The 19,297-nt window shown below is 38.9% G+C and overlaps 1 protein-coding gene across 1 annotated transcript; it reads right to left on the bottom strand.

Moving 5' to 3' along the window:
• Window positions 1–210: 210 nt before the first annotated feature.
• LOC131239060 (uncharacterized) lies at window positions 211–8,835 on the bottom strand. The gene is made up of 6 exons (XM_058236623.1): window positions 8,620–8,835; window positions 8,431–8,465; window positions 8,076–8,228; window positions 5,599–5,683; window positions 991–1,162; window positions 211–516 (listed from the first exon to the last, which is right to left on the bottom strand). The coding sequence occupies exons 2-6, from the start codon at window positions 8,449–8,451 to the stop codon at window positions 432–434; spliced, it is 516 nt and encodes a 171-aa protein (XP_058092606.1). The 5' UTR covers window positions 8,452–8,465; window positions 8,620–8,835; the 3' UTR covers window positions 211–431.
• Between the last annotated feature and the right edge of the window lie 10,462 nt (window positions 8,836–19,297).

The raw sequence follows: 19,297 nt of genomic DNA, 5'->3' as shown, positions 1-19,297 counted from the left end.
CAGTACCGCGAGTCCCTCGAAATATAGCTTTGATCTCACATGTGTGCCATGCTAGAATGTGTCACAGTCCATTAGCAGGCCATGAGAGGCAGTTTTTTATTATTTTATTATTTTTATTTTTAATTATTTTTTTACATTATCCATCCGCACATGAAAGCCACAAGGCCCACAACCAAAAAAAAAAAACGAAAAGAAAAGCAACTTCCCACATTCTAAAATGAAGCAGAAGAGGCAACTGCTCCCCCTCCATTAACCTTTAAACAGAGAAACAGACAAATCCAAAAGCTGATACATACAATGGAAATACTGTAAAAGCTCTGTTTGAACCTACCCTTTTGCTCTTTGTTTTCTCTCTGTTTTCTTCTCCACCTTCTTCTACAATGCTCTTTGTTTTGTTTCTTCTTCCATTCTCATACTGTCTTTTTCTTTTTTTATTGGGCGAGTGCCTCATCCGTACCGTTGATCTTCCCCAGGGAGAGGGTGAAATATATTAGTATGATTGTGCCCATGCTCGACCTGCAACAAAAAAGAATATATGATTTTACTTTTTTGGATGTTGGGAATGATTCCATGTTGGCTGCTTGCCTATTATCAATAGCTAGGCATGGCCCACCCAACAGATTTCTGGTCTTATGAGGCATGGTCCATCCACGGTGGAGAAATGTACCAAGTGGGGCCTACTACATATAGATACTCCACGGGACAAAAAAATCATGTCAGTTCACTATCTAGGGAGGAAAATGTGTACAAAAGAATGGGACAGAAGAAATGGACCCATGATCCACGTCCCACATAATTGTGTACCCCACCTAATGAACGGCTAGGATCTAGCATGTGGGAATAAGGGTTTCCCAGTTTCTATAAACATAACATCATAACTTACCAGGCTACCAACATTTTCCAAGTGTCATGCAGATCCAACCGTCCATATCAGAGGTATCAAGTGGGCCATGCATAGCATGAAAGAAGAGGAGGAGAAGGGAAGCTTACAAGGTGGCAAAGAAGAAAAGTATCCTTCTGGGGTCGCCCCAAGAAGAACGCCTGTTGCTGCTGCTGGATCTCCTATATCGGGTATCCGCTATGATGATGGGGTCCACTGCTGTGGTCACTAACAATGGAACGGCAACCGATTTCTCGGGTGTGGAAACCCCACCCAAACCACCTGATTATCCATAATAAATTTGTTAAAATCATTGATTAAATAAGGAAAAAGGCCCACTATCTACATTCGGCCAATATGATTTTTTGGGCTGAGAAATTTCATGATGGCTCATATCTGATGAATGGCCTGGAACTTGCACACATTCCATGTTGCTGTGTGTATCTTGGAAAGAGGTTTGCTAGAATACATCTTGGATGTGTTGCAATACGTCTGGATGTATTCTAGCAAACACCTCTCTCTTGGGAAAAAGCTGGATGTAAAGGGGACACCAGCTTTTTCTGAATTTCAAAATTAAAATTCATGCGTGACCATCCATTTGGGGATCTTGAATGTTCGGTGGGCCTCACCTCGGATGAGTCAGTCCATCTGACATTTGGGTAAGAGAGGGAGCGGTTTAGGTGTTACCCGGGTTAATTAGTGGATATTAGTATGACTGTGGGGCCCACTTTGATGTATGTGTTGTATATCCACACCGTCCATCATTTTTTTCCAGCTCATTTTAGGGTATGGTTCAAAAAATGAAGCAGATACAAATCTCAAGTGGACCATACAGTAGAGATTGAATGCCCACCATTAAAATCTTCTTGGGGGCCACAAAAGTTTTGGATCAAGATGCTATTTGTGTTTTCCCTTCATCCAGGTTTATGTGACCTTCTCAACAGGTTGGATGGGAAATAAACATTATAGTGGGCCATAGGAAGTTTTTAATGGTGGATGTTTAATGAAAACTGTTTCCGGTGGTGTGATCCACTTGAGATATGGATCTGTATTAGTTTTGGAAACATGACCTAAAATGAACTGGAAAAACTGATGAACCGCGTGGATATACAAGACACACATCGAGTTGGGCCCCATGGTCAGGGCAACACCTACTAACTTGTTACCTGGATAACACCTGATCCGCTCCCGATAAGGGAGGCTTAGAACATGCACATCACATGGTGTGCTGAGAAGATGGATGATTCCACTAGCAAACTAGCAAACTCAACTTAGGAGGTCCTACGTAATTAAGCAAATGGAAAAAAAGGCATCGAGGATAATAAACAAGGAAACCTACTAATTTCATGTTGTCTCTCTTTTTTCTTTTTCTTTTTGGCTTTTTATTACACCCAACTTTCAGTTCACACTTCACTAATTTTAGGTTGTCTAATCAGTATAAAAATTGCACAATTGGCCAGTAATAATGATGCCTATATAGTCCAGAACCGTTCAAATCAAGAAGGGTGGACCCACGTACCATGTGCAGTACTCCATTCTAGTATTGGCAGTTGGACTACTAACCAGTAGCACATGAGACACCACTGATAGAATATCTCACACAAGTCATACACGCCCTAATGTGATATGCCACATGTACTATCGTCTGTCTTCAAATGACACACACGATGTGCCTGTCACTGTCAATAATCAAGTGCCTCACATATCTCATTATCCATCTTCAAACACCTGACATGTATCACGAGTACTGTCATTAATTTTCAAGTGCCTCATATGTGCTACTATCAATTGTCAAATCCTCGTACATATGCTAATATCATTGCTTACCATCCATCCACAATTTGGTTGTTTGACAAACCACTCAATTATAACATTATCAACCTGTCTTGTACTACAACTTGACCCATGGCTCATGTGGTAGGCTGAGTGAAAGATAGCTCGTTTCAACACTGAGGTCTTGGTATCGGCCCTAATGGGGCGGCTAACAGTGAAGTGTGAACCGACAGTGGGGTGTACTAAAAGCCAACCCGAAAAAAAGAAAAAAATAAAATAAAATTCTGTCTAGTACAACTACTGTTGCTACTTGACAGGCTTGAAAGCAATAGAAATCAATTTTATTTAAGTCAATGCAAGTCGTTCGATGTGCCAACCTGAGGGGCCATTTGGTTATTGAAAAGATTCATTTGTATGGTCTTGTCGAAATAAGACAGATGTTCATGATTTGTCAATAACTATTATTTAAATAACTACACTATTTAAAATAAGTGTAAAATGAAATGCATTGATGTATTATTATTATTTTTTCAGTCTCCCCTTTCGAAACGGTCCTTGACTTTGTAAAGGTGCCGAATTGTGTATCAGATCCGAGCCGTGCAAAAGGGAGTCAGCAGTATAAAGATGACTTGGGATGAAAACCAGTGTAATTCATTGAACCAATGGGTTACACCATTTAAATCAATGGGTTGTCGATGATATGATTAGTGGATGTGTGTGGGCCATGATGAGTGGATGGTTTCAATTTTCTCTCCAGGTGATCATCATGATATGTACTGGATTTTCTACTGAAGTGGGGCATCAGTGGAAAATAAAAACGTTGCATGCAAAAATAAAAACGTTAAAGACAGAAGAGTGATCTACAACACTACAAATCCTGCCTCCTGATGAGAGACAAGAGATGAACGGTTCTCCTATCACTATCCCTCTGAAAGATAAGAGTTGTGTGGAGGGAAAACTAACTTGAGGAAAAATGGCCCACCATATGTAACGTTCATCTTGGTGGGTCAAGGAATACGTGTTGAAGCGGTGATGCATGAAACCGAGAGGGCCGTCGCTCTCTCTCTCCCTCTCTGTCTCTTCTCTTGTTTTTTTCGAACCAATAAAGAAGGCGGCTATGATGATAGAGGAGTGAATGCCGGAATATCACGTGGATTGTTGCTTCCTCACTATCCAATTGATGGAGTCTCTCCATGGGGGATTCATGGTGGGACCCACCCAAAGAACTAAACGGATCATGGATCATTGTACACTCCAGTGTTTATAAATGGGCAGTTGGATCAGACCATTCATTTGATGGGCCACACTTTGAGATGGGTGTGATACAAAAGTCTTCATTTTCTGGTCGAATTCTAACCATCTAATCTTTGGCATTCGTTTCCTGAACCTTTCTTGTATTTTTGAACGTTCCCTTGACGGATGGGCGCGGCTTCGGTTGATCCGGGGATCTACCAAACGTGGGTGGATCCCTGACTGTGGGGCCCACATTGATCTATGTTCCTTACATCCATGCCGTCCATCTGTTTTGAAAGCTGATTTTATGCATGACCCAAAAAGGAAGTAGATCTAAATCTCAGGTGGATCATACAACTGTAAACAGTGGTGAATGACCATTAAAAATATCTTGTGGGCCACAAAATTTTTGAATCAAGCTGATATTTGTGTGTCACTTCATCTATGTCTTTGTGACTTTATTAACAAGTTGGATGGTAAATAAACATTTCAGTGGCCCAAGTTTTTAATGGTGGGTATTCAATCACCATTGTTTCGTGGTGTGGTGCACCTGAGATTTAGTTCTACATCATTCTTGGGATCATGCCCTTAAACGAGCTATCAAAACATATGGACGAAGTTGATGCAAGGCACATATATCAAGGTGAGCTCAACCGTGACGGATCCAGTAGATCTGGGATTACTGAAGCTGCGCCCACTTTTGCTTGGATGCCTCCTTAAGCTGTAAAGGGATTATAGGTAATCTGATTAAAGGGGCTGCTAGGCATGTATTTGGATTACAGGTAATCTGATTAAAGGGGCCGTTGCGCATGTATTTACATGTAAAGGATTTATAGGCTCTAAACAGATTATAACTTCACAAATTACAACTTTTCACTGTAATTTGAACCCATAATAAGCCTGCTTGGTAAAGTCTTTATAACTAAAAATATATCATACATGTATGAGCCCATGGTTAATATACACTCATGATATGTGGGGCCCATGGTAATGTGTATGGTACATCTAATTTATTTATCATATACTTCCCTTGATACTCCTGTGTGGCCCTAAAAAACAGGTTATCCATTATCAGATGGATCACATGAGGGAAAGATGGGACACCCACCATTAAAAACTTTTAGATTGCATTTGGGGCCTACTGTGTTGGGTGAAAGATATCCCGTCCATTTAGTGTGTACATGCTTTAATATTCTGTTAAAGTCCTAAAAAATCAAGTCTTTCTTACATGATTTTTGCAAAATTCACCGCCTAAGCAAAATACCAGGTAAACCAATTACACCTCAAATTAATTTCAGGTGTAACATGTTTACAACCAAAAAAATTACAGGCATCCAATCGACCCTTAGAGTGTTTCGTTTTTTGGGAACGGTGAACGGTTCACTGATTAGAGATATCTATAATATCTACTGTTTGTAGAGCAATAGAAATAGAATCCGGATCCAGATTCATAGAAATAACCATTTTTCTGCTAATTCCTCTATGGCCCTGGTGTAACCACCTATGATCACCAACGACACCATTGTATAGGAAGGGTCCACAAGAGCCTGCACAATCCACAAAACTACCTTGATCAGCTGATCACAACCATCCAATTACGCGTGCTTATTTCACACCGTTAATAGGATCAGAGTAATTTTGTGGACATGTGCAATCCTATGCTCACGTGGGCCCCACAAAGGAATTTGCACCATACTATACAAGAACCTTACCTTTGGGTGTATCTGGTTTTTCTTTCTGGCCCGCACCCTTCCTTTCTCCTCTTCCGCACCCTTTACGAGAAAGATTTCTCTGCAACTACAGTGGGAGCAATCATAACCGTTAATAATCATCATTATGACAATGGCCCCCCCAAAGTAATGATATATAGCTTCAAACTCTCAATGGATATATAAGAAGAAAAACTATGACAGTTGATCCATTCGTACACACACACACGTCCATTTCACACGTGGCATATAGTAGTGGGCCCCACTATAGATGGGTCACATGATCCTATATATCCTCCATTGAGGGTGATCTTTTGGAATATACCCTTCTTAGTCAGGCCCACCCATTTCAACCATTTGGGTTTACAGACATGAATGACACGTGTAGAGTGTCTATCCGTGTGGATAACCATTCCATGCAAGCATATGATAATTGAGCCCATCCAACGCCTTCGGGATGTATCTCCACCGTCCACATTATTTTTATTGCAAGCGTGGCATATATGGAAGAGATTCTAACCAGTCATTCGTTGATTGTCCACTTTAAAAAAGAAAAAGAAAAAAAGAAACCTTGATGGGACAATCTTGACTATTCAATCAGAGAAAATTAGTTGTCTATGGTCCAATTGTTCACCACGTTGAAAAGATTATTTTTTAGGGGAGTTATGTGATACTCGGGCAGCTTATGCTGCTTGATACACTGGCACTCAAAGTTGTACACGTGGCATACATTAACTCAAATTAAACCAACTAAATTACCGAACCTCCTGTCTCTAAGTTAAAGTTCCAAAATCAGATTGGTTGAACAATCCTAACGTCTGATTCTTGGACACTTGTTCGTTGAAGTAGGACCATTGGATAATTATCATAAGTGACCGACCGTTCAATAAACGTTTACCAATCTGATAGTGAGATATCTCAACGTTTTTATCTAATTCTTCTGTTTCTGACCATTAATGCGGTCTGTATCTGGTAAATGTCAATGTGAGAAAAATGACGTAGATACACGGGAATACTATGCTTGTTTATTGCCATTTTAGAAATGGTGGTGACTCTTCAGCTATACACGTGGCTTAGTTTTTCGGAAATCTACACCGTCCAAATTGCGCAACGAATGGTGAAGGAGAATGGCCCGCCAAAAATTACGGTTAAAACATGATAGTAACAATTTATTCTTTTTTCCTTTGAATTGAACAGAATCACTACTTTATCTTTAACCATCCATCCCAATGGCATCAATTGGATGGTTAGGATTTCTTGAATGGCCTGATTTTATAGAAGTGATCCATCCACGACGTGCCTGGCAATTTGGATGGTCTGGATAGCCGTGCACGAGTGTTAATCAAAGACCATCGTCTATGCAGATGATACGTGTAGAACTGGAAGAGATGGGTTAAAGTGAACCATCCATCCACAGTACACGTGACAGGGTTGGGTCAATCAGGACTGTCCATCTTCTATTGGGACAAATCATGTATGGCCCATGTTTCAGTAACGACTAATAACACCTAATCAAACAATCCTAGCCGTTGCTTTTGTTCATTTTTTAATTACTAAATGTTGCCTATTAACCGGTTTTAATTTTCTGCCATTCATTTGAAATATTCTGATCAGATTGATAGGATCCTTTGATTGGTCTGTGTTTTCAAGTATTTTTCATCAACGGCGGGGACCACTATATGGAAGGTTATGATTGATGTATTGATATGATGAGGAAGCCTACAGCTAAACCCTTACCATTGAAATCGCGGGACCCACTTGAATGAACGATCTTAATTTATGTATGGTGGTGATGGTGATCAATCGGGAGGATAAAAGGAAAAACACTCAACGGTTGAGATACCATGAAAATGGAAATAAATCAGATTTATGTGTACACGAGGGGCCCATTAATTGGACAGTTTCGATTGAAGTACACGCGTGCCACGTGGGCTTTTCCGAAGAAAAAAATGAGAGGAATTCGAAATGTCAGACAACGAGAAATACGGAAGGTTTTTCTTCTTCTTATGTGCATATGTACACGAGAAAAGGATGATAGGGATCATGAGCTATGAGAGAGAGAGACAGAGAGTCTGGTTGGGTTTGTTGAAGAAAAAAACTGAGTTTGAATAGGGTTTTGAGAGAGAGAGAGAGTCTGGTTGGGTTTGTTGAAGAAAAAAACTGAATTTGAATATGGGTTTTTGAGAGAGGGAGAAGAGAGAGAGAGAGAGTGGTTGGGTTTGTTGAAGAAAAAAAATGAATTTGAATTTGAATTTGGGAGAGAGAGAGAGAGAGAGAGAGAGAGAGAGAGAGAGAGAGAGAGAGAGAGAGAGAGAGAGTCTGCTTGGGTTTGTGGAAGAAAAAAAAAAGGAATTTGAATTTGGGTTGGAGAGAGAGAGAGATCCAGCATGGCTTCAAAGAGATGGGAACTGAAAATCAATAATACAAACGAACTAAAAGAAGAAAAAGAGAAAAATTAAAAAGAAGGAGAAGAAACTCACAGTGCTTCTTGGGCTACCAGTTAGATCCATATCAGCAAAGTGCAACAAGTTCTCAATGTCCAACGCAAAACTATCACATCTCTCGCTCCTCTTCATCATCCCACCTTTCTCAACACTTCCCATCTTCTCACTGTTATCTTCTCTCTCACAACCCTACAAAACCAAACCAAAAGAGAAAAGATAGCCGTTGAGATTCAGGTTAATAAACTCCTCTAAATTCCAAATTACCTTATTAAATACAAACCATCTCCAAACATCCCAAAACCCAATAAAATAGTTGCAGATACAATTACAATCCAATCCAATCCAACGAAATGAATAAAACCCAAGTCCCACTTTCTCTCAAATCTCTTACCCCTTTTGAAATTTCCACCATTTTCCACGCACAACCTGAGAGAGAGAGAGAGAGAGAGAGAGAGAGTTATATCGTATTGAAATGGGCTTTGGCTATTAAAAGCGAATTTTCAATTAGTAAACAAAAAAGAAAAAAAAACAGATATCTGTTACCTGAAATATAATAAAAACAGGTTTGAAATTCAAGAACCGTTTGGAAACACGAAAATGGCGAATGCAAACGACCCTTCAACAACTCCTTATCTACTCTTCCCTCAAAACCAATTAGAAAAAACAATGATTTAATAATTTCGACAAAATATCGAAGAAGGAGAGAGGATTTGGGAATGTCAGAATGGAAAGGAGGAAATAGACAGGAAACCGTGGGTTTCTGTGTGAATTTCAGAAAACAAATGGCATAAAAGCCTTGTATGGAAGAAACTGAAATAGAGGAACTTCTCCCAAAATTTCTAGAGTGTGGCAACTTTTTCACCGTACACGTGGAGTGAATAGATGAATGACACGTGTACAACAACATATGGTGGCGACTGGGGGCGATTAGGTGCAGCCCCGGCCTCAGCCATGACGGTGCAACCCTTGCCATGGTGCCCACTTTGATGTATGTATTCTATATCCACGCCGTCCATCCGTTTAGAAGATCATTTTAGGTCACGAAACCAAAAATGAAAACGATTCAAATCTCATGTGGACCATACTATAGGAAAAAGAGGATATCAACCGTTAAAAATTTCTTGTGGCCGACAGTAGTTTTGGATCAAGCTGATAATTGATTTTTCCCTTCATACAGGTTTTTATAACATTATCAACAGTTTGGATGGAAAATGAGAATGAGCACTAGGAAGTTTTTAATGGTGTAGTGTTAAATCACTAATGTTTCCTATTGTATGGTCCACCTGAGATTTAGGTCTGCTTCATTTTTCTGCTCATGTCCTAAAATGTTACGTAAAAATGGGTGGACTGAGTGGATGTAGAATGCATACATTAAGATGGGCCCCACGGTAAGGGCCGCACCTAATCCGCTCCCGTGGCAACTATCACATAACACGCGGATGTCAATCCAGACCATCAAATCGCCAGATTCATGTTATAGATGGAGGACATGTAGATATTTACATTCAGCTGATGATCTCAGCCCACGAATTGGTGGCCATTAAATAGACGGTTCAAAATCAGCTGGTATGAGGACCAACGCAACGGTGAAAACCATATCAATGAGGACGATCTATTACTGAGATTTTGGTATGTGGTCCATCCACGATCAGGTCTAATATCTGGACGGTCTGGATTGATGTTTAAGTCCACCACGTGTATATTGAGTTGCCATTGATAAACGGTGGGGAATGACCATTGGAGTCCGCCAGTGCGGAGATCTCAATAAAACGGGTTTTCTCGCGGGAAACTGCGTCCGTAGAAATTTCTCAGGTGAAAATGTCGAGATGAACTTTTAAGGGTCAGATCTGGTGCTACGCGTGACCACCTTAGCCGTTTTGGCAATAAAGCTATGTCATGATGACAGAATGGCTTCAAAAAGAATCTAAACCGTTAGTATATGATGTGCCATCACCGTCCATCTATCGTTGATGGTAATGACGGTCGAACGGTCGAGTATGAACTTGATTTGCTCCAGAGTACTGAACTTCAGGGGTCCGGCCTATTTGGAAGTTTGACTTTCTAGACCCAGGTCCAGCCATTAAGAGCTATAAACCTAGGTTTGCTAGCCCCGCGAGCACGGGAGCGGATTAGGTTGTTACCCGGGTCACACGGTAGTGGGTACTGCCCTGACAGTGGGGCCCACCTTGATGGATATATTGTATATCGACGCCGTCCAACAGTGTTTCCAGATCATTTTCGGGCATGAACCGAAAAATGTAGCAGATCCAAATTCCAAGTGGACCACAGAGTAAGGATTGAATTCCCACCATTAACATATTATTTTGTCCATGAAAGCTTTGGATCTAACTGATATTTATATTTTCGCTTCATCCAGGTCTGTGTGATCTGATTAACAGGTTGAATGGTAAATAAACATTACGGTCGGCCCTAAGAGGTTTTAAATGATGGCCATTCAATGACCACTGTTTCCTCTGATGTGGTCCATTGATATTTTTATCTACTTCATTTTTATGTCCATGCCCTAAAATTAGTTGGAAAAATTGATGGACGGCGTGGATATACAACACACACATCAAGGTGGGATCCACTGTCAGTGCAACACCCAAGTAACGTGCTACCCAGGTAACACCTACAAGCACCAACGCCACGCGTACTTCGCATGCACGAGCACACGTGCCAAACCATCCAATGTGGAGGATATCTGGGCGGTGTACACAAGGTGATCTCAACTTGCATGGTATACAAACAAAACGAGGGTGGGTCCCATAGGTGGGCACTCATATGGAAATAATGGACGGTTTAAAAAGATTCGCAATGATTCACATGGAAGGTAAACGGGTGGGTGGTCGGTCGGATGGCAGACCTTTAACCAATCTGGGTCCACCTCACGCACTACTTAAATGGCCAGCACACTCTGTAGGTTTCCACGCGTGCTAACTGTAAGAACATTGGTAAAGCTAATGGCTGGGATTGTCCCTGCAACAAAAAGATCTGTGGGGCCCACTGTGGTGTATGTTGGACATCCACTCCTTCCATCATCTGGGCCACCTCGTGTTAGGAAGTCAGCCCAAAGATTAGGCCAATCCAGTCCTGGGACACACCACAAGGAACAATGGTGATGGGGACGCTCGATAGGGACCTTCCAGGGCCTGGCTGGATGTTTGCCATCAAACCCGTTCAGAAGGTGAGTACCACCAGGATGAAGGGAAAAACCGAAGATCCTCCTGATCCAAAACTTCAATGGGCCCCAAGAAGGTTTCAACAGTAGGCGACCTCACCCTAAATTTCCGAGTAGTGTGGCCCACTTGAGTATCGTATCCGCCTGATTTTTGGTCTTACGTAATAAAATGAGCCGATACAAATGATGGATGGAATGGATTTCACATGTACATCAAAATGGGCCCCGCAGAGCTTTTTGTTGCACGGGTTCCCTACAGCATCTGTTGTAAGAAATACGGATACATCGAACTCGTCATAGAATGGTCCAATTCCAATATTTGACGGATTAAAAAAATAATAGCGAAATTGGATGAAGATAAAATAATAAAATTGACACATGTGCAAAAATCCGAGCAGATCATCTGGTGCGCCCGACCTTCAATGGACTATTTAAAGAAACGAAAATAAAAAATAAAAAATGAACGGTCCTAACCATTTGAGGAAAGAAAATAGATAGTTCATTAGACGTCCACTTAAAAATTATCCGGTTGGAAGGATCATACCGACAAATCGGTGTGATTTTAAAGATATGGTCCATCCATGCTACTGCTATCCATCCAGATAAACGGTTCAGATAACATCGACGACAATCATTTTCGGAAGAGATTATTCAATCGTAATATCGCGAGAAAAAGGACTGTTTACCTTCTCTCTGCGGCGGATGGTGACAGATGTAAACCATTCGATTTTTTCGCCCCGCATGCACCAATCACTCTCAAATACAAAAAGCAACCGAAGAGGTCTTTCTCATCTCATCTTTAAAAATAAATAAATAATAATAATAATAAATCTATTCGCGAAAACTCCTTGGCTCGAGTTGCGAAAAGGACCACCGAGATAGAGAGAGAGGAAAATATGGGTAAGTCCGTCGTGCTTTTCAGATTCCACGGATTAGAAACAGGAGGAATATTAAGAGAGAGATACAGAGAATGTATATGAGAGAGAGAGAGAGAGAGAGAGAGAGAGAGAGAGAGAGGGAGATGGGGTTTGAAGGAGGATCATTAAACTAGTATAGTTTCAATAGGGCTTTTCGTTCTCATGCTTTAAAAATGATTTTAAAGTTAGGAAGGGAAGTAGAAAAGTGTTTGGATTTTAATAGAAAAACGAGAGGCATGTGAAGGCACCATAACAGGTGGGAGCTCACCTCTCTTCTCCCCCCACCCTTCAGGATCTTGCTGGAACTGCCTGTGTTGTGTGTGTGTGAGAGAGAGAGAGAGAGAGAGAGAGAGTCAACATTCACATACAACTATTTCGCACGTACTGTTTTTTTTTTTTTTTTAGAGCCTTGAAGAAAAGTGGGTCACACCATGATCGATCACCTGCGTTCATTGAGTAGGACACACCATGATGGTCACCTGTGAAAACAGACCAATCTACTCTGTGGGTGGGCTATAGTACTCTGAATGATAATCTTGACCATCCATTGATTCTAACGTTGTACCGCTTGATATTGTATGGATATGATTCTCGCGCAGGTGATCTTCAAGGTCTGGCCCACTCTTTTCACGGATTGGATTATCATATAATTGTCCCAGTAGCCGTTACGTGTGGCTATTCCTCTTTTGTATGAAAGTAGGATGTGGTATCCAATGAACGAAACTTGACGGAATATTATATTAAAGTCTTGACTTTAGTTATTATCGCAAAAGAAATGATCTGGCAAATTGTTTTCAATATTCATTGGACTCACAAATCCGCAATTCAACATGAATATTTTATACTTAATAGTGGTGAAGAGATATGTTAAGGCATATTTGGAATGAGAGATTAAATGGTATGAAATTGTATTAGATAGAATTAACATTATTATTGCACAATGATTGCATGTTTAAGTAATATCGTGGTATTTTGAATGATCTTATACCTGTATTAATCCAATCTTTCTTATCATTTTCAATTGTTGGATGGAATTTGCATGGGACTAAATGCAATTCTATAATACTTAATCTCATCTAATCCCAAGTTACAGACCAGCCTTTAGTATTGGCATTGATAAGTACTCTCACAAAACTATTCTAAGAGGGTTGGTGGAAGAGGGAATAGATGAGAGTATAAGGTTATAAATAGCATAATCTAAGAATGCTCCAGTATATTTGTACTATTTTTTGTTTTTTGTTTCTTGTTTTTATTTCTTAGCATGATAATACACACACTCTACTGTTAGTCACAACTCACTTTGACCGGGGAAGGATGTGAGGTTGAGCATTGTCTTCCTCAGGGGGTAATTGTTTCAAATCCATAGAATTTCTTTGGACTCCTCACAAAGAAACTTGAAATCCACGAGGAAAAGAAAATAGAAATAATTCTAAAATATTCAAAATAATTTGATTGATAATTGTCTCATCTATATGTGTCCCTATTACACCATTAATGTAGAAAAAATAAAATAAATTTTGTAATTATCAAAAATAGCAAAATCCTAACTTTAATAAAAATACTAGTTCTAATAAAACTCTTTTAAAGATTAATTTCTAAAAATAAAAATTCAAAATAAAATTTTGCAAAAAGAGTCCTAACATGATTACAAGTTAATCCTAAAAAGAAGAGAAATCTAAAATTATAAAAATAAAAATATTAAAAAATTCAGAATTACTAAAAATAGTAATTTTCCTTAAAATTCATTTTTGAACTGAAAGCGCGCGTTTTCTGACAAAATGGACAAATGTGACTCACATAGTGGGCCGGTTCACCTCGGATGGCCCTTTTCAATAAAGATTGATAATTTGTGCGCCCCATAACAATACCTGGATCAAAAGTTACGATAAATTTGTGGTCCACCTTCTATTGGCTCAACCATGCTATAAATGTATCGGTGACATGTGTAACAACCCTAAATTTTAGTGCATTAAAAAAAAACTAAAATAAATATTTAAATATTTATTTTTAAATAAAAAATAAAAATAAGTTAATCGTTGAGTTGGTAGAGACATTTTTAGTTGGGAGAGAGGTTTAGGATTGATTCTTAAAGTAGTAATAGTAAATTTTTTATCAAATGTCATAAAAAAAAAAATTCAAATTCAGGATAAGGAAGGATGTGCTAGGGATCGATTCTTGAAGTAGTAATAGTAAATTTTTTATTAAATGTCATAAAAAAATTCAAATTCAGGATAAGGGAGGATGTGCTCATCTTATCTTATCAAGAGAAGTTTCTTTAAAAAAGGATATGGAGAGGTTTCTGCTTAATAGAAAAAAATAGAAAGTCCTAAAGAAAAAGGGAGAGGAGATTCTAAAAAGTATTGATCAAGTAAGTTCTAACCCTCAGATCTTTTTAATTTTATTATGTTGTTAATTTCTTCCTGATCTATACAATGGATGATGTGGATCATCCATATAATTATTGTATAGGTGTGTAGAGAAAATTTTAATAAAGTGATGCTTTTATGATTTCAGATCTGGTTAGGAATATTTTAGGAATAAATAGAATGGATAGAATCTGATTATGTTAAGATAGATATGAACGGGTCATTTGATCCTAAGCACCAAAAGATAACAGTGTCTTAAATTTCAGATCGATCTGACCATCAGATGGGCCATTAGATGGGCCACACTAGTCAAATCTATAAATGTTTAATAAGGAGAGCTTAGATTTCTGTGCAATTGATCGATATCACTTAGCGTAGAAAGTTAAGATGGGCCATTGGTGTATATGTGTGGTTAAATCCATACCATTCATCCAATGTGTAGAGGCAAGATATGCTAAGACTTCAAGAATCTGGATGATCTGGTGAGCCACCCCGATTAATCATTTGATATTCAATTTCAGGATCTTAAAAAGAAAATCTAAATTTTGATAATTAAATTTAATAAACATATAATTTTAATTATTTGGGGTTTGGCCTCCTATGATGTAACAAAGGTGAGTCTCACTCTATAATATAACCAGATGAATAATAATGTTGTTGATAACTGATAGGAGCTCTAAATTTAAACCAACCCAATTACTTTATAGATTATACACTAGTAGACTCAAATGAGTAACCCAACGTGTCTTATAATTCATTGGAATTAAAATAAATTATATGTGATTGTTTGATTGATTGATATATTGATTTGAGTATTTTGTTGCAATATTGTATGCTACAGTAAATCACTTGTTAATTTGTGCCAAATTATATGACTATAATAATTGTACATTAAATTCACATATAAATGTTCTTATCAAAACAAATATCTATGACAGTTATGAAAACGATACATTCATACACTATCCATCATTCATTACATTTATATAATGCATGGTCGATCCTAGGGGCCCTCCTTGGAAGAAATGTCGATCATGGTAGAGCATTACTAGATGAGGGCTATGCCCAAGCCTACCGAAATATAGAAGCCCACCTAACGGGTGGATACGAGTTGACGACCTTCCAACCCAAGCAGATGAGCGATCATCCCATCTAATGCATTCATACACCATCTGCATCCATATCATTATACATACATTTTTTGTATTATTTGAATTGCTATAATTATGAACCATGCTGGATTATTTCACTAAGCCTGACTAGCTTACCTTTTTATTGATGGAAAAATTGTACAGAGGAGCCATTAACAGATGGCGTGGCGTAAGAACTGGAAAGACTCACCGCATCTGAACATGACCCATGTGAAACGTAGCCATACTTATCTGAAGATGAAGTGGCGACATGAGATCATTTCTGATTATGTGATTTATTTGTTAGAATAGTTTGATTCGCGTATAATGTATATTGGTATTGATTTTGAGATTTTAAGAAATTGTTTATATTTATCTCATGAAACAATGTTAGTATGGAATAAACATATTTATAGTATGATGATATAATAAATGAATAATTTTTAAGATTTATATTATTTTAAGGGTCGTCAAGATTTATTTATGTCTGGTTGATTGGTGGTAAGTGTTATGTATGTGTAATTGGAGTTGGGTTGGAACTTAGACTGAATGTAACTATCACCTCTGATTAAATGATTAAAGAATTGAGTTAGTACATTTTGTGTACGAGTTACGACTGGAAACTCGGGTCTGAGGGTACACACTCTGTACTCGAATTTTGAGGCGTGACAACATGTCCTACATCACACTTGGAAATCAAAACCAAGACCTAAGTGTTGGAACAAGGTTATCTATACTCATTTACTACTTGAGCTATAGATCAGTGTGTTGTATCTCTAGATGATAGATTGTATACGTACGCCACCTAGAAGCTAATAAATTAATTAAAGAATTCAGTCAACATAGTCGAATCTAGTCCAATTCAGTCAAACCCAGTCAACTTAAACTTTCCTAACCAATCAAACCCGATCAAGACCTAAAAGACCTAATCAACTTAATTAGCACAAAATCACGTTCAACTTCAACCCCAAACTTAGGCCTATTAACATTTAAGACCATAATAAAGTAAATCCGATTGAACTAAGGAGAAATACCACCCCAAGAACTCCCCTACAAAATTTGAAGCTGATCCAAATGGTGGACAACACTCAATATCCCGCCACCACGTGGAACACTGCTAAATTTCAAAGGGAGGTTTGGTGGGGTGATGACGTCATCCATGTAAAAGATGGGGCATATCCATGTAGTAGCCGACACATGATGTGTCACCCACCACATGAACAATCTTCATCTTTCATAGGGAAGTTAGGTAGGGTGATGACATTATTTTCCTTCCTTGGCAAATGGGCTGAAAGAGAAAATGACTCCATTACCCTTACCTTTAGCCAAAATTATGGTCTTTGCCTCTCAATCCAACCACTCGGATTGCACCACGAGCCATCCTAGCCCTTGAAGCCTCTTTTAATCATAGAATTTTTAAGATTTACCAAAATGTCATTCCAAAATTTTATAAATACTTAATTCCTTTTCATTTCAAATCATCTTTCATTCTCATCCTTCATCCTACCCCCTAAACACCATTATTTAAGCCCGTTTATCCACCAAGGAGAGAAAACGTGTAAAAGAGGAAACCATCTAGCCTTACGTCAATCTAGTCAAGCATTAGCTTTAGCCACCTGAGTCACCAAAGGCCAATATGATCCAATCGAGCCAATCCTTGCGATAAGCCCATCCACCTGTCACCTATTCAAGTTCCGATCAGTTACATTTATACTTACATAAGCATCGTGCATCATTCTCTTCACTCTAACCCCTCTGTTGGTCTAATCGGTTTAAGTGTATACTATGTGGCTCGTAAGTATACCGGATCTTGCCCATAAAAAAACTTAAATTTACTAGGCTTCGGCTGCTTCTTAAAATGGATGAGTCAGGTAGATTTATCAAACCCAGGCCATCGCTTGTTGTAGGCATCACATTGCCACACTGCATTGCATACACATTTGCGTCATTAGTGCGTGAGAACCAATCTAATCATTGGTATTTCGTTTAGTCCTGTGAAGTAAAGACCATACATTTGTATGGGCAGAGAAGGTGCTTAACAACTTCCCTCTTTGTAATCGTGGTCCCTTGCTCATAATTTTTAGGCGCATATTAAGGAGTCATTTTACGACAGAGAATCCAATTATTCATTTTCCCAAGGTTTTTACAGTGTCTAGCCGATTGTAGAAATATGTGTAATTGGCTAGTAGTAACTCCAGACAAATATAGTACTCCCACGACGCAATATCTCAACGAAAGTTCTGAAAAGGCACCCATAAGTGCGATCCGCCTGTAATCCAATTCATCGACATAGAGACAGTTATACAACAGTAAAAAACTGTTATCACATGATAACACATCTAACTCTCACTCATATTCTAATCAACCCAATTGTCATCGTGTGTATGACATTTGTCACTGATTCTATGTATACAACCATTTGTCAATGACACTTAACCAATATTATGGCTAAAACTTTTGACTCCAGTGTCAAATCCTTAAACATACCCTAATTTATTCCCTAATTGCGTCATGGCTCAAATGGGTTTGAACCCAAGTGCTAAAGAGATTAAGTTCATTGTGACAATATGCACATGTGTCTATAAAGTGCCTAAGCACTTATGGGCATGAAGAATTATCCTTGTGAAGATTTGAATTCAGATTCCCCATGGAAAAACTCTTCTTACCACTAGTAATTTTAAAAAAGTTTTCATATATAATAAATTTGTTTGCTTTTTAAGAATAAAATATTTATTTTTGAAATTTATTTTTCTTATAAAAATATAATAGCACTCCACAATTTGAAAAATAAAATAAGCAACAATAATAGATGGCATATTAATTGTTGGAGGAAAAATGGACAAGTCAATAAGTTGGCATATGCAATGTATGAACTTTACTGAAATAGCTCAGGCCCATCGAGCGCTAAGCCTAACGAGTCCTCTGTATCAACTTTAAGGACACTCAAATAGCCCACCGACGAGCCCGTCTAATGGTCATACATTACTGACCTAACTCATAGGTCGGTCATAGGTCGATTATGGTTCAACCATAGCTCGGTCTCAGATTGATCACAGACTGACCATGGTTCAGTCATAGATCGGACATAAATCGACTATATATCAGTTATAGGATGATCACAGACTGGCCCTACCTCGGTCATAGATTAGCCACAGATCGATCATAAATCAGTTGCGGAACGATCACAGACCGGGCTTAGCTCGGTCATAGATCGTCATAAACAAAGCAACGCCCGGGACATGGCTGAAAGGCCTTGACACCCTGATAAAGGGAACATGAATCTTCAAGCTCGGCTGACGGTTGAAAATGGTTAATGCTGATCTGTTGATCAGGCCAACCTTGTGTATACCTCACTCGAAGCCCGCCTTGGGATCCGACCTAAAACCGAGCTATGGATCCGCATGATCTCCCTAAAAATTAGAGTTCTCATTCGAGATCTCCAGAAGATAGTGTTAGATCCCAAGGATCGCGTGATCCTATAATCCTGGGAAGATCTAGGATGGTAAAAAATCTCCAAAATATCGAGAAAGAATCTCCGTACGGCATGATCCTTCATCTCCAGGATATCGGGAAAGAATCCCTGTACGGCGGGATCCCTTGGGATCCTCCCTCTTCTATAAATAGCGGAGACTCTAAAGGTGAAAGGTATGCAAGATCTCTTCCT

Source organism: Magnolia sinica, chromosome 1, assembly GCF_029962835.1.
Source record: "Magnolia sinica isolate HGM2019 chromosome 1, MsV1, whole genome shotgun sequence".
In the NCBI taxonomy this organism is placed as follows: domain Eukaryota; kingdom Viridiplantae; phylum Streptophyta; class Magnoliopsida; order Magnoliales; family Magnoliaceae; genus Magnolia; species Magnolia sinica.
Note: the sequence above shows the minus strand (reverse complement) of the source record. Positions and strands in the feature narration are given on the sequence as shown.